General features: G+C 38.7%; 1 protein-coding gene across 5 annotated transcripts in view; it reads right to left on the reverse strand.

Annotated features, from left to right (window-relative positions):
• Window positions 1-323: 323 nt before the first annotated feature.
• The window catches only part of LOC121505178 (aryl hydrocarbon receptor nuclear translocator-like protein 2), a 44970-nt gene continuing 28203 nt past the window's right edge, over window positions 324-17090 (reverse strand). For 4 of the 5 annotated variants that reach the window (XM_041780268.1, XM_041780269.1, XM_041780267.1 and 1 more), the window contains 8 exons: window positions 10101-10335; window positions 9544-9650; window positions 7846-7996; window positions 7628-7680; window positions 7427-7538; window positions 7042-7132; window positions 4751-4847; window positions 324-3684 (listed from right to left, as the gene is read on the reverse strand). In XM_041780268.1, the coding sequence (XP_041636202.1) occupies window positions 3527-3684; window positions 4751-4847; window positions 7042-7132; window positions 7427-7538; window positions 7628-7680; window positions 7846-7996; window positions 9544-9650; window positions 10101-10335 (1004 nt within the window). In that variant the 3' untranslated portion in view covers window positions 324-3526. Of the gene's footprint in view, window positions 3685-4750; window positions 4848-7041; window positions 7133-7426; window positions 7539-7627; window positions 7681-7845; window positions 7997-9543; window positions 9651-10100; window positions 10336-17090 lie in introns of those variants that run through there. The other variant, XR_005991544.1, reaches the window with a different exon arrangement.

Consider the following 17090-nt stretch of genomic DNA (forward strand, 5'->3'; position numbering starts at 1 on the left):
TTCTAGTCAATCTTTGTGCTTCCAGAGGCACCACTCAGCTCTGCTACAATCATTAGATGCATGCTGAGTCTATTTTCAGTGGAGCCGCTGCCAAAATGTGTCACACTGAGCAGAGCAAATCAACTGAAACAGGGAATCAAACAGGAACTCAAAAGGCCAATTTCAAATAAAACACCATGTATAGACTGCTGATCACCAGATTAACTTTGAACGGTGCAGATGGAGTACTGCATACTCGGACAGTGTTGAAATCACAGGTTAACATGCTTCTACGGATTAGGAAACCTAATGATCAGAAGCAGGTGGTATCTGTGCAAAGTGTGGTAGAAAGCTGAATGTAAGACCAGTTTCAATGCTAACTGGGACCAAAAACTGTAAACAACATTCAAGTATTTATCCTTTTAGAAACAGCCCTAGAGAAAAGCTGTTTCCATGAAACATGTTTCCTTAAGTTTTCTCTGATAGAGTTACTGCTCTTTGCTAATACCTTTTAAAAGCAAGCTGATAAATCAGAATCACAGGTAAGAGTTGAAAACATATGGCTGCGATCATTTAAGCTGCAATTGGCTTTTGACTTCTGGTTTTAGGATGACTTAATGTTGGGTAATATAGGAGTCCTACACGTTTCAAACACAAAGACAAATTTTGAATCATTTGGACTAATTGATATAACACATGGTGTTTGTGTTACTGTGCTAGCCAAAGTCTTTCAAAAGGAGTGTAACTGGACCTGTCGGGATGGGGGCAGATACGTTTTGTATATTTGCATGATCTTCAGTCTCAATAATGAGACATTCTTTCCTTTGCCTTCTTCAGAACTTACTGGACACAACATCAGAATAGAAAAATACTTTGCACATGTATTTCATTGGACAGGTACATCGGAGAGACATGTGCCCATCAAGTACTTCAAGTGAGCTCCAGCAGACTGTCTGACCTACAAACGCACATTTATCTGCAACGTTCCAGGACTATACCATCAATAGGCAACAGTTTGTTTAAACAGGCAAGACATTTTAAGAGGGATCATCATCCTGGAAATGCTGGATCTGAATTGGTTAGGATTACATCACAGCAGTGGTGACTGAGAAACAGTGGGAACAAGTGGAGAGAAGCAGGCCAGATTCCTGGTATAAGGGATGTTGGATGTCATAGGACTGGAATGCAAATCATTAGAGACACTTAAAAATCATCAGGGATATTCATTTCTGCAGTGTTCATTTCATGTAAGTACTTAAATAGATGTATATTTTTCTAACATACATTAAACAATGACAAAAGAGTTAAATTAACAAAGAGCTAATACTAATCCAGCCAGTATGTAGCTTTTCTGATAGGCCATGTCTTGTATAGCTGCCTTTTATGTCCTTGCTGCTGCCTAGGAGGTCATCGGGACTTAATAAACATGACTGCAAAGTGCAGAACTGGATGGATCAAGAGATTAGTATGTCTTTTTACAATTTCCTAAACGCTGGTTTTCTCTTCTAGGTATACAAAAATCTGTTGTAACTTTGTCTGTTTAGTTGACTAACTGACATGTCGGTGAGTACAGTTCAGGAAATGTCACCCCATATCAGAGTCACCTTGTCACTGTAAAGCCTGGCTTACACTTCTGCAACAAATCTACACTGTAGCAACCAACAACACTGTGACTTATGCTAGAAAAAGAATTTAAAGTCCCTGTTAATTGAAATACAAACTCTGTGTCTTAACACACTGTCACTGCCTTCATTGAAAGTTAACAGCCATGCTGTGTTTTTGTTCATTGTGAGGTGAATTTCCCAAATCAGCCACGGTGGCCTACGGGTCATTAAAAATATTAAAACAGAGAGATTTGTACCAGAAAACAGTAAATTTGAACTTCTGTCTCTCTGCTCTGGCACAGAGCCAGACAGCTGTGCTTTGATCAGAAGCATTTTTTTTAATTTGAGAGGATCGTATTTCTATTGAGTGGGCGTGGCTTCAGCTCATTCAACAGACACGCACACACCATCGTAGAGCAGACTTTATTGCCTAATTTTTCACAGTTTTGAAGCTTAATTTTCTAAACTTGGCCTGTTATACAACAAACCTAAAATAATTGTTTTTGTAACTTTACAGGGACTTTTAAGAACATCTATCTATCTATCTATCTATCTATCTATCTGCCTACCTACCTACCTACAAGAAACCAGTGATTTGATGACTTTGTTCATCATCTGCAGTAATTTATCTCAAATCAGAGTACACAGAATATAAATGTAACTCAAAGACTGGCCGTTGCCCGATGGACCAATCACAGGGCTTGCAGTCTGCATCATTCTGATGCATAGTGACTTTTTTAAGGAAGTGCAAGCCAGGCTACATGCATAAACCTCTGATAAATTCTACAATGTAGATTCAACACAGAACAATGCATTTGGCTTAAGGCAACTCATTTTCTGCTGCCAAACTACCCACACAAAAACACGTCTTCTTGACTAAACAAACTGAAAAATAGTCCATAAGTAATACAACAAAATTAACCTGTTATTCAGTTTTATCCACTGATGGCCAGTCATAGCAGTGCATTTTTTGTATTTTGGGGGGTTTATTAGGACTAATTGTTGACAAAGAAAAAGAGGAATTATTAGCTCACTACTTTTGACTTTTGATCTACTGTAATATTTCTGTTGCTCTGTTTTTGATTATTATCTTAGCCTTTTGGATCTTTTATATCTCCTGAACTGAAAATCATGACATGACAATTTTCTAAGAATTCCTTCTTAAGCTTTAGGTAACTTATTGGTAAGTGAACTTTTAGTCAGGAAGCAGAAATTTAATTTTTCACTTTAAAATTTGAGGCCTTGATGATGATCCATGGCTGACTTCCTACTTAAGATGTCCCATCCATTTTATAGGCTGATTGCCTGACATGGGTCTAATACCAAACCGTTGCCCTAAATGTGTTTTTGCAAGTTAGACAGTGCGCTGGAGTTAGATCGAAATGTTTGATGGACACAGTATCAGACAAACATGAGAATTTTTACACAACTTAAATAATTCTGGAGGGGATCATTAAAAAAACAGCGTAGAAAATGGAACAATCAGACCATGTAATGAAAAACATGTAAGTCATCAACAGGTACCGAAAGGTTTCGCAAATGTCGACGGTTCCAGGAGTTTCTTTAGCAGCACTGCACATGGCAGGAGTCTTATTCTCCCCCAGACTTCGGCCTCTCAGTGGGGGGAAGCAGAGTAAAAAAATAAACCGTCCTGCTGAGGAAAGTCTCCATTTAAGCAGTCTCTGAGGAAGACACTGAATCCCCACAGGCTCCGGGGACACTTAAACTGAACTTTCCTACAAGCCAACGGTGCAATCACAGTCTTAGAATTCCTATTATATAAGTCTTCTGTTAGGCTCCCTCAAGTGCGACATGTTGCGACCTTTGGTACATGTTCAGTGGGTTCAATTGTGCAAGGCCAGATCAGCCGGAACCAACGACTGAGTCCAATTTCTTGGCAACGGCACAAGAGTGTTTAAGAGGGGTTAAAGTCTGTGCTCCCTCTAGAAAGGCCAGTGTAAATCCTCAAAGTTCTCTGTTTGACCCATGTTTACATCCGTCTCCAGCAAGCTCATGATGACTGCCATGGCTGCCTCATCGCTGCTGAAGCTGCTCAGGCCTGGAACCACCATGCTGTCCAAGTCCAGCTGGGACGGCTCACCTATGTAAAACAGAGCATACACAATTTAACACAGCAATAAAATACTATCCATAACTTGGTGATGATTTGTTCATTCTTAACAAAAAAAGGAAAGAAAACAAGGCCTTTTGCTCTCAGGGGGCGATCATAGCAGTACTGTAACTTCAACTAAAAAAAAGCTGTGGTAACATTAAATCCAGAGTCAAACATTTTGGACCACAGTGGCAAAACTTTGGCAGTGCTTTATAGAGGAATGCTTAAAAAGCATTTATCTTCCCATGTCATCTCCACTAATATCCTTCTTGAAACATAACATTTGTTTAACATAAGGGACCCAGATTCAAAAACCCTTGACCCTAAAGTACAGATCATTTAAATGAGCTTCCCATGCTTTAAGTACTAATCTAAACCCATGCTGTCAGGTTTTTGACCTGTGCTCTAATAAAAAGCAGGATAGCCACTCGCCTCTTTAATCCACAGGACACAGCGTCCATGGTTTCCAAGAAGAATTAAAAATTTTGATTCATCTGACCACAGAACAGTTCTCCATTTCACCTCAGTTCATTTGAAATGAGCTCTGACCTAGAGAAGATGATGTCATTTCTGGATCCTGTTCACATGTGCTTCTTCTTTGCATGATACAGCTTTGACTTACATTTGTGGATGGCATGGCCAATTGTGTTGATAGACAATGATTTCTTGAAGTGTTCCTGAGCCCATGCAGTGATTTCCAGTCCAGAATCATGCCTGACCTTCAGTCTTGTCCTTTGCAAGCAGATTTCTCCAGATCCTCTGAATCTTTCTATGATGTTGGATTGTGTATTTTAAGAGTTTGATGAGGGAAAGCCGGAAATACCGTGGGTCTCCATAGTGTTAGCTGAGCAGCTGGCATATCAGCCCCCCAGATCTAAAAACAGCTTGCACTGACAACTAAAGGACACAAACCTATTAAGACGATAGGGATTATGGTAGTGGGCTAATTTGCCAAAATGTTGAAGTATCCCTTTAAGAAACACACTTCAGGCTGTAAAAATAGAGCACTGAGTTGTTCTATAGTCACAGTATTTCTTAAAAAACTTTACACTACCTGTACTTCCAGAAGTTCCACTGCTGGTGCCAGCTCCTGCCCCTGAGTCAGAGTGGGACTGTGACGAACTGCCTGCTGTCTCCTCTCTGCTGGATGCCTGAAACGAGTTGTGTTATGTTACAACACCACAGATGGCCTAACGTTTCACCCTTCTCCACTCGTGTGATTAAACTCAGCTGATGTAGTAACTGTCTTCATGTGTACACTGCACTAATAAAACTCAGTGAGATATAAATAAAACAAGAGGGCATGCTAAAGTAAAGCTACAACTCTCATCTTAAAGTCTGTGAAGTATAAGGCAGATGGCATTGGACTTCAGATTAACATGAGATTAACAACCCCATCAATCACCATGTTTTGTGTCTACATCATCAGATCTCCCCGTGAATTTGCATGGATACAAAAATTAATGGGCTCTTGCTTTAATTTACATATAGAGGCCACCCAGCGCCCAAATTAGCATACATTACATGCCTGTATGTCACGATGCATTTGCATAAAAAGTCTGCTGGAATGTCACTGCACATTTCTGCATAAACTTCCCAGTCATGCATTTAAATGAAACACCTTATGTCCCAGAACTGACAGTGAACACAAAGAGCATTAGTGAGAAGTTCAGCATTGAAATTTGGTTAAAATTAGGACTGAACATTATCAGGATTAATCGGCAACAAAGGATTCCTCTTCTGTTTCTTTTCTATTTTGTAATTTTAAGAGAGTAAGTTTTGAGAAAAGACTGTCGCTTACAGTCTAACATACAGTGATTGAAGAGTCTTGGGTTTTGTTATTTGCCCTCGAAGGCTGAATTTTAAAATGTTAAAAGAGTTCCCTGCCTTACTGAATGCAGTTTTATTCACCTTCTTCTACTGTATGAAGATAAATTTGATAGAATAGAGATTTGCCATCCAGGTAAGTATATGGCTCTGGTTTTACTCCTCTAATGGCTGATAATTAGACAAGCAAATATGTTTACCTTCTGAAAACGTTGTGTAAGCTGTTGAAGTGGAAAACTGAGCTGAAATAACTAGTCTCTTATGAAGGGTTAGGGTTAGGGTTAGGGCTTCGTCTCTGACGAAGCCCACAGACGCTGAGGCATAACAATCAAGAAGCCAGTAGTCAAAGCTCACATTGCAAAATACTACCAATTGCAAGCTATATCAACATTTTTGAAGCCTGCAATTGAGCTGACATTGTGTTTTTGGAACATTTTTGCCTAAAACACACTAAATTACGCAGAGCAACTATACCTGTCCATGACACTATATAGTCCAGCTTCCTCAAGTGTGTCTCGTTTAGTAATGGGACTACTATCGCTAAGTGCCTCACAAAACCCAACTTCAAAATAATGAAATACGGGGCGCAGGTGGCCTAGTGGTTTAAGGCATCGTCCCAGGTTCGAATCCCGCCTGTGCAATTTCCTGTACGTCTCTTCCCAGCTCTCATTCCTGTTTCCGATTCTATCCATGGTCCTCCACAATCAATAAAGGCATAAAAAGCCCAAAAATAAATCATTAAAAAATACTGAAATTTCTTTTTAACAAAAAATGACTAGTTTCTTTCAAGTTGGTAGGTGCAGGTCGTCTGTCAAGTCCTGCAACATGCAAGCTGACTTCTTCTCACCCTCTCAATGGCAGCCAAGAACCAGTCTTGACTGGTTCTCCAGCTCCCTTTCAGAGCGGAGCTTCTCTTTGTCAGTTGGACCTTATACATTTGAGTCTTGTATTCTGTCCTGTGGTGTGCCTCAAGGTTCTGTCCTCAACCCCATTTTATTTTCTATGTATATGCTGCCATTAGGCCATGCAACAAGCAGATTTCAGGGACTATCGTGTAATTTCTATGCTGATGACATTCAGTTGAGAATTTCTTAAAAGCCTGATGAAACAGGTAGGGTTAATGTACTGCTCAACTGTCTGTCTGCTATTGTGGACTAGATACACGATCATTTCCTTTAGATTAACACAGATAAAACAGAGGTCAGCACTGCCTCCGAGGCTGTTAAATGTATTGGGACCCTTTTTTCTTCAGTCAAATCAAATCTGAAAAAACTTGGAGCGATTTTTGACCCAACATTGTTTTCCATCAACATATCAAATCATTAATCTGTTCAAGTTTATATCATTTAACAAACATAGCTAAATTAAAGTCTGCTGTCTAGATAACTTTAAGCCCCCCTTTACCTGCCTCTGTCCTTAGTCCTCTGCTGTCAGCCTGCAGTGGATACAGAGTGCTGCTGCAATGCTACTGTATTATTGCCATTCCTGGTGTAATGTAGTAATAAAGATGCCACTCACACTCCTGCTAGTTTGAGGTGAAACCAGTGGGCCTTTTTCCTGTGCTGTGCCAAACGGACTGGAAGCTCCGCTTGATGGAGAAGAGTTCACCCTGATCAGAGTAAGAAACAGATGCTTTGATTTAAAATGATTAAATATTCCTTAAGGTCTATTACAGATTTTCTATGCATATGGTGTAAAAAAGTGCTACAGAACAGCAGCGTCCTGTATCAGTTCTCGCTTCCTTATGTGGCAGTCTTTGATGTACCTCTAATTCTACAGATTGTACCTTTAACTCCTACATGATTTTACAGTCACTCATCTTGATGCTCAAAGTAAGGGCATACGTCTATAACTACTTGGTTTTGCCATTTTGTTAATAATCAAATAAACTCAGACAGCACACCTGTAAGAGTCGATGAGTTCATTAGCGATTTGGGTCCCTATACTGCCTGCGTATATCATCGTCCCCACACTAGTAGAAAGGCCAGGAATTATGGGAATTTGTTTAGTGTCCTCTGTGGAAGAAAAGTAAAATTAATCTTTACTTTTGAGAAGAAACATACAAAAAATGTAAATGTCTGAGCATAAGGACTGGATTTCTCACCCTGAAGTACTTTTGAGCTGCCAGCCTCCTCTTCTTTTTCATGAGCAGGCCCCCTGTAGGTGAAAGCCGGTATTAATGCTGCTCTGTCCATGAACAAACTTTACTTCAATACAGTCTTTCTTAAGCAGCTTTCAGCAGAATGAGCTGAAACTACTAATAAGCATGTATCTGTTTAATAACTTTGTTTCTGAACTCTTAAAATATGAATAAATACTTACGGGACAACTCGGTTTAAACACACTATAAACTCAACTTCTTTGGTCCATGGGTTTGTGAAACCAAACCACTGACTTTGGAGAGACACATAGGAGCCGTATTTTGTTTTGAACCTGTAGCACTGTGTCTCGAGCTTCTCTTTGCTCCTGAGTGCTGTCAAGAGTTAAAACAGGAGTGTTAACAAATGCATAGAAGTGCACAAATAAACTGCTCAAAGTCCAAACTTTTTTCTAACAAAATGTTTTTTTTAAACTCACTGACAATAACATGACTATAGAAATAGGTTCCCCTATTTTCAGACTATTAAGCTTTATTGAGTTACAGATATTTCAAGTAGATTTGAAGGACACATATTATAAAAAACAACAAAATGGTAAATAAGCCAACCCCAGTCCATTGTCTATGTCTGGAAATCTAACAGTCCATTCACTATCTGCTCTTCTTGTGTCTTAACAAAGAGAGCCATACAATAATACTTGCTTGTTTGTATTTAAATAAACAGACGGAAAACCAACTGTTCTAAGAAAGGTTGTTCCAGGCTGGTTTATACAGAGTCAAAAACCTTCTTTTGTGCATGATTCATTACAATCATATTACATTCTAGCCAAAGTACGGCACATACGTCTCATTTAGACCACAGGGGACGGTGTTAAAGGTGGGAAAAGGATATAATGCAGAGTTACTCAACCCTGCTCAACCAAAAAGCAAAAATGTTAAAAAATAGCTTTGCATGAGCCACAATCTAAGTGGTGAAAGGTGGTGAAAAAATGGGCTAAAGTGGCAATAAAAATAAGTTAAAGCTGGCAAAAATGGTCTGAAAGTGGCAAAATAGGCATAAAATGTCAAAAATGTGACAAAAAAATGGTCACAGGTGGCAAAAATGGTCAAAAGAGGCAAAAAAATGTAGGAAAAGTGACTAAAATAGGCAAGAGTAGCAAAAAGGTGGGGAAATGTGCAAAGGGTGGCAAAAATGGGAAAAGGGGCATTTAATGCCAAAGGCAGCTTAAACAGGCAAAACATGGCAAAAAAGAGGAAAAACTTGCAAAAATAGGATAAAAGAGGCAGAAACTGGTGACAAAAATGGGGAGAAAAAGTGGCAAAAATGGGTGAGAAGTGATAAAAAATATTAGTAATAAGGTGGCAAAAATGTGGCAAAAAATGTCTAAAAAGTGACTGAAATGGCAAAAAGAAGAAAAGATTGGTAAAAATTGGCAAAATGGGAGAAATGTGGCATTTATTGGTAAAAGGCAGCTTAAATAGGCAGAAAGTGGGATAAAAAAAAAGGCAAAATAGGGGAAAAAATTTGCAAATCTTAGAAGCAGAACAGAGGAGGCAAAAACTGGTAAATTGGCTAAAAGCAGCAAAAATGGATTAACAGTGGCAAAACAATGGAAAAAAGTGGCAAAAAATTGCAAATAAGGACAATGAAAATATACAGACAAAAATTAAAGATTGACAATTTATTTTGACAATCACTGTATGTGTTGGAAACAAACTGACTAATGCAACTTGCAATGGATAATTCCTGAGGTCAAAGTTTTCCTTTTTTAAGGTATCTGTGGGAATATTATTTGAAATTAAGACATAAAAGAGCCACAAATCCTGACAAAAGAGCCACATGTGGCTCAAGCGCTACATCACTGGTATAATGTGTCACTTTTACATCAAATTTTTGATTTTAAATGCCTGTGCTCCATCACCTTGCCTGTGTTTCTCTGCGAGATGGTGCAGGTCGTCCTGGTGAAAGTACTCATAACATGATGTGCCGAGAATTTCCTGTGGTAAATAACCAATGACCGTTGTTGCTCTGGAAAAGAAAGACAATGAGAGGGAGTTAAGTTATTCATGCTTTGTCTGTGCATCTTTCATGGTCTCTCAGAATTGTGTCACTTCAAAAACCCTGATGAGTCTTTCCACATTCATTTAAAAATCAAACACAACTGAAAGTTCGATAAAATGATTCACTATACTTGTGTTTTGAAATTACTTCCCAAAGAATGAGAAGAGATTTTTCATATGATGCCATCAAGCTGCACAGCTCCTTCTGAGAAACAATGGCAAAGACAGAAAAGATTACCTCAACTGACAGATAAAAAAACCCATGTTTACGGCTCAGAGTCTGGCTAACCACCACATACCTCTGCCATTTCTTTCTCAGTGGAACAGTATGTCCAGAATGATTACAGGACTTGTGCAAGTTTAAAAATAGAAGAGGGGGAATTGAGCATTTGGAAAGAGAGTAAATTGGGAAACTAACCGTTGGTCTACAAAAATGAACTTGCCATCGATGGCACAGCGGGTTATGAACTCGGTGGGCTTGACGTTGATGTCTTTGGGGGGCTGATGAGAGGAGTGAGGGAGGAGTCGGCACACCGTCACCAGGCAGGTCAGGGTTGAGGTTTCCTTCTCTGCGTCTCCCTCTGATTCCTGCTGGCTGCTCGGCCAACTCCGCATGTATCCGGTACAATGGAGGGTACAGTATCTGCTACTGTCTGTGGGCACAAAGCAAGTAATTAGATGAATTAACAAGGTAAAGTCATTGAAGGATCTGCCTTTAAACTGTTAAACTACACATGTTGCTACCTACAGAATTTCAAAAAAATGAATGTTTTTCAAGGCTTCTTTCCTGCAAATGCTTTTCTTGTGATCACCATGAGTAATCAAGACATTTTTAAAAGGGGAACTGCAAAAAAATCTATCACGATTACCACCCAATCTGGAGGGGCAATCTGAGAGTGCAAGCCTCGGCTAAGGCTGATAATCAAGTCTTTTGTGAAATACAACTTTAAGAGCAGCACAGAAATATTTCCTGTTGGCCAAGACCGCTGCAGAATGAGGCGTTTGAACCAGTGGCAATGATGAGACAGCAGATGAAGGATGGGGGCGTCTCAGACTGCTGGGGCATTTGAAAATTATGGCTTCAATATTCTTAAACAAATGGCTCAATTTTTACACTTTATAATCAGGATCGTCATGTGATCCATCCATGCATTCTCTCAATCACGGTGTCAAACTTAAGGCCCGGGGGCCAAATCTGGCCTGTGGAACGATTACATCCGGCCTGCAAGATCACATCATATTTGTATTCTAACTGGCCCACCTCTATGAGGTCTGCAGAGTTCCTCCAGTATAAAAATGTAAACTTCAACTCGATTATTTAAAATATCCTTGTTAAGCCATAAAAATCTGAAAAAATAAAGAGATTTCATAAAAACTCAAAATGTGGGGAAAGAAATTAATATGTGTTTTATTTCATATTTTCAATTTTGCATCTCAAGATTGCAAGTCAAACTTACGATTTTGACTTTTTTTATTTCATACTTTGGCCTTTTCAACTCAGAATTGGACTTTAAATGTAACATTTTTATCTTTTAGATTCCCAATTTTATATTTTAAGTCATATTTTGACCTTTTCAGCTCTTTACTTTGGCTCTTTAATCCCATATTTTGAATTTTAAAAACATGATTTCACTTTTTTTTCCGCATATTTTGACATTTTGAATAAAAAAATTGTACTTTTTATGTCATATTTTGACCTTTTACACTCCCAATTTTGAATTTGTCATGATTTTAACTTTTTAAGTCATCATTTTGAATTCTAGCTCATATTTTTTTAATCCCATATTTTAAACCTATCAGACTCACAATTTAAAATTTTAAGTCATATTTTGACTTTTAAACTCATGATTTCAAATTTGATCTCATATTTTGACCTTTCAAACTTACGATTTCAACTTTCTCCTCATATACTTGCTCTTTCTTTCATTATTTTTCTATTTTTAATATCGTGTTCTGATCTTTTGAACTAATAAGTTGGAATTTTCATCTCAGATTTGAGCCTTTAAACTTATCATTTTTACTTTTTTGAATTTCCAAATGATTCATCATAGGTGCTGTTTTTTTATATTTTTTACTGGTGAAAATTAGGTTGATAGTTATGGTTAAATGTTGACCTTGTTAGGCACTCAGGTTAGATCCAGAATCCGGCCCCTGCTGTGATTGAGTGTGACACCCCTGCTCTAGCTCTAATCGACTCCCCAAAGCCTATTCAGTTGGCCTTTAGGGCAGCCTTTCCCAAACATATGTATGCCACTAACCTTGCAAAGCAGATGGATTTGCCTGACTCCATGTCTGTCATCAGGCATGCAACGGATATAAAAAAACAGTCTAACTAGTGTGTCAGGTTAGTATGCCATAGCCCAATTTGAAACCTGAAAATCTTGTGGGGCCCTTCAGCAGCCACAAGATAGCACTTACATTATTCCAACTTCACATTTTTATTTCATATCAGTGTTATTGCCTGTTTTTTCAGAGACATTAAAGCTATAAAGTAAAGTACAAACAGCAGCGTTTATCTTTTCATCAGGCATCTGGAAAGCTATATTTTCTTTAACATACTCATCTCTTTAAGTGTACTATGTGACATACTTAAAAGTTTTGTTTAATCCAACTCGAAGAAACATTTTAAAGTACTTTTCGTAAAGCTACGAGGTCTTCATCCACTGCACTTTTCCCTTATTTCAATCACATATTTTAATCTTGAACATTAATGCCACCAATTTTCATGCTCAGCCAGGGCCGGCTCTAGCTATTTTGGTGCCCTAAGTGGAATTACAATTTGGCGACCCTGACGATACTCTTATTAATATAACCAGGGGTTGAATGAGTCCAGCCTGCCGGCTGTTATAGTCGATGCTTTTGAAACGTTATGGCTGATGAGGATGTGTTTTCTTTCATGCTTCATTCAGTGAGAAAACTTGGATTAGATCATAAAAACCCTTACTTGTCAAGGGCAGTGCTTAAGTGAATGTAACATTATCATTTCTTAAACTTAACACAGCTTCTGTCATCTCGTGTTTCATGTGGATGATTAAGACTTTAGGAGGAGTTGAACGCCCATGTTGCGGGTTTCAACAAGAGTTAAGTCAGAGTATCGTCTGTACTTTAAACTAAAAACATGTTCAATCAACCAAGAAAAATAGAACTGAAATAGCTATTTTGGATTTTTAAGTTAACACAGCTTATTTTTTCTAAACAATCTTCAACTGTTCAGTCTTACAGGGTAGACCAGAGAAGTCAACAGCAGTTCTAGATGTTGTTAATAAAAGGTTTTTGCTTTGCATGGCAGTCTTTACTTACATTTGTAGATGCAGTGCCGTACTGTGTTAACTGTCACTGGTTTCTGAAGTGGTTCTGAGCAGACGGTGTAATGTCAATCGCAGAATGATGCCATGCTGACAGGTTTAAAGGCCATGGGCTTTCTGTGTTGGTTTTGGACCTTGCATCTTTAATGCAGAGAATTCTCCAGATTCTCTGTATCTTTTGTGGTTTTTATGGACCGCAGATGGTGAAATCTCTGAATTCCTTGCAATTAACGAACACTGTTCAGAGCCTACTTCAATGCCTAAACATGGTACTATCAACTGTTGCCAATTAACCAAGTCATCCATGAAATGCTCCAGGTGATTTTGAGCATTCTGCATCTTTCCCAGCCTATTCTTGTTTATGTCCCAACTTTTTAAGAACATGAGGTAGGCATAGGCTTGGATTATGTTTATTTCTTTAAAAAAAACAAGTTCATCAGTTTGAACATTTACTATGTTGTTTTTGTGCCATTAGAAAGTAGAAGTGATCCTACCATGCAGTTTCAAATAATCACCACTGAGTGGCGCCATACCCCATGTTTCTGCCATCACAGTTTGGTTTACAGTAAGTGGGGTTTGGACTACCTTCCTACTTGTGGTTATACAATGCTGTAACACTGACCTACTTCCCGTGCTGGACTTAAATTGTGGCTTCTTTTAGAGGAAAAAAAAAAAAAACTTAAAAGCACTGAATTCAACCAAGATGTTCTGGCAGGAAAAGACACGTGTTTATTGGATACCAACATTTAAAAAAACAATCAATGTGACCTTTTATATATTTAATTTGATGTTCAAGATTTTCCTGGAGGGAAGGAGACATCCCTGACGAACATAAATATCAGGACGGAATCGTGACCTTCACTAAGTGGTTATGGAGATAAGGAAGTTTGTTTTATTTCCATGGTGATGCCTTAGAGATAAAAGTTTAAACCCAACCTTGTTAAACGTTCACTGACAGGTGGAGGGAGTAACAACCCACCATTACCCACCTGTCCAGTAGCTCAGGATCAGATAATTTCTCTATTTCCTCCTAGGCAGGCCAGGCAGGGAATACATTCTCCACTGTTTATTTTCCACTGGCTGCCCTAACACTGACCTCATTGCCTAGAAACACATTTAAATATCTCGTTAATCTTTTGGTACACATCCTCAATCTTCCTCGTCTGTTTGGTCCAGAGAGTCCTGTGGTTCCAGCACCACACATGACTGTATGGAGAAAGCTGGGATCTATTCAATAAACAACTTTGGCAGGCAGTGTTTCTCTTCCAAAACACCTCAAGTGCTCCAAAGACAGAAAGATAAATAAAATCCCTGATCCCAAATAGCACTGATTGGGTTTTAGAGTATCAAATTTACTGGGGCCAGATTGTCTCATGACCTGTTGTTTTTGTCCTGCAGGTTTTCTTCTTGTCCTCAAATAGCATATCATCCATCTGTTTAACAAAATGAAAATCATTTGGGACTATCTACTGGGCTGGAAACAGGACACTGCATTGAGCAGCAGAACCAGATCACTGCAAGGGGTTTATTGAAATGAATGGAAGTCACGATTTCTACCCTACTTTCAAATACATTGAATATAGCTGCTTTACGGTTTAAATAGAGCATTTAGCCTTGTACTCTGAAAACCTCTGCCAAGAAAATGGCTAAAAAATAAGCTTTATACCTGCCATCAATGGCTGAAACTCCAGCAGAATGCTTGCATAAGCAAAGAATATTAGATCTCAGCATGTCAATTGATAACTTTATCAGCCCACTCTTGACAAAGAGGAAAAGCAACACTGACAAACTGTCTTCCTCTATGAGTTCTTCATACCTCTGCTCATACTTCATCTTTTCTTCACAAAACATCCTAATAAATGGCCAAACATATTTTTATGAATAAAACTACTTAATCAAGTTTTTATGATTCTTGGGGGTGTTGTGGACAGGCCAGGGGCACATATTTTTGTTAGACAAGCCTGAAAAGTGTATTATTATTATTATTATTATTATTATGTGACCTTTAACTTTTTTGCACACTAGGCACGGTGGCTAGTGGTTTTACAAAGTTACTAGCCACTTAGCACTTCCACTAGCCACAATTTGTTGTAGCTGTGTTATATGCCAAATCAGGTGTGTCTAGTATGAGACTAAACACATGCTCCATTTTCCCTTATCAGCATGATCAATGTAAGCTGGCCTCTTAATAAAGCACTTCTCCCTGTACATATGACAAGCATGATCAGAGTGAAACATAGGTTGTGACACTGATAAATTCCACTGGCCAAAGTGGCTAACTGGAGTCTTTCTGGTACCCGCCATGGCTGAAATCCACCCACATGGCTAGTTGGTGGGTGTTAGTGTCAAGTCCTGATTGAGAGTATCAAAAAAGTACCCAAGTTGTTAAAAAATCTGTTTCATGGGAAAGGTGTGTCAGGGAGGAATAAATCCACCAAAATGTGCCAAGTTCTGCAACCAACATATTTTTTTAACCCTTCCAACAACCCTTCTAACATTATTACCAGGATGATTCTCCATGGTTCAGATTCCACAGGGATTGTGTAGAGAAGGGGACTGATCAATTGCAGGTTATGTGGTAATATCCTGTTAATACCTGGGAAACATACCAGACAGTTTCAGCTTACTTACTAAAAAAAACATAGTTAAGTCATGGAACTTACATGGGGCAAGTTTGGGATGGCTGTATAGAAAAAGCGAGTAATCTTTTGTAGGTTATACTGTAATATCCTGGTAGTACAGTCCAGTTTCAGCTTACCTATTAAGTAAACATCAACGTTTTACTTAGTAATTCCATGAACATGTATGGTGCAAATTTCTGATGACTGCAGAGAAAAGGGAAAATCTACTACAGTGGATGTTCCTGGTAAGTATTGATGTAATTTTTTGTAGTTTTTGAGGTACAGTCAGTTTTAAGCATGTAGAAAGCTAAGGATTCATTATGGGCCCCGGTCTGCAACAACACAGGGCTGGACAGGGGGAAAGGTCAGCCAGAGTCAAGCTCACACGTGTCAACATGCTCATGTTGCTAAAGCTGGCCTGGCTACACTGGCTTATGTAGTAAGGTTAACAACGTAGCTGGTGTAACTATGTTTGCCTTTAGCTAGAGCTAAAGAAGCTAAAGTGACTGCCAGACTTTTTTATGAATAAAGCAGACTTTTCAGAAAAAAAAAAATCTAAAACTGAAAAATAGGTTGTTCCAGCCAATTGCGGCACTACCCTTCTGAGATATAGAGTGTCTCAGGTGAACTGTCTGTGAGAGGTGCTCTTAGAGGTGAACAGTCTGCAGCCAGATCCCTCTCGTTCATTCAGCAGCTGAGAATTAAAACTGAAACTGAGTTTCTATTTCAGAATCAGATCCTGCCTTTCTAGGTCTGAGCTCAATTGTTGTGATGTTTGATACTTGCATGCCTCATCTCAACTACTCCGTGCTCTGGACACCACGCATCATTGAAGTCCGAGGTTCACTCTGAATTCTTAAGCCAACACACATCACTGTTTTTTGTATGAGCGTGTTGGATAGTCTTCTTTGTCTACACATAGACTAATACACTGGCATATTCACACTTAGAAGGATATTTTTAGTCTGCTTTCTTCCTACCTTCTGACCCACATCAAAGAGAAGAGCACAGGAACTCATAATCTTGGTCCCAGGGTCTTTTTGTACAGTTTGTTCTAAAGGTCAGAACCAAACCAGGGAAAAGGTGTTTAAATTTGCTGCTCCTTCTGCTTGGAATTAATCATAAAAAGACATGCTCTCATCTAATATTTTAAGGGGATGTTAAATCACTTGGAGGTAGACATATCTGACTGTAGATGTGCTGATTCTGTATTTTTGATTGTAGTTGGCCTTGAAAATTAGTTGCTGTTTTCACTCGTCTTATCTTTCAATATGTTTGTCATTTTCTTTGTTTGTATGGCTGCTCATTGCGTGTCTGAAACTGTGTGTGCTGCTGCCTGTCTTGGCCAGGATATTTTTGAAAAAAAAGAGATTTTTAATCACAATGGGTTTCTTTCTCCTGATTAAATAAAGGTTGAATGAATAAATACTCTAGATATTACATGATGAAACTATCTTGAATAATAAACTAGGTGTTTCTATG

The sequence above is a fragment of the Cheilinus undulatus genome, linkage group 23, assembly GCF_018320785.1.
Source record: "Cheilinus undulatus linkage group 23, ASM1832078v1, whole genome shotgun sequence".
NCBI lineage: Eukaryota > Metazoa > Chordata > Actinopteri > Labriformes > Labridae > Cheilinus > Cheilinus undulatus.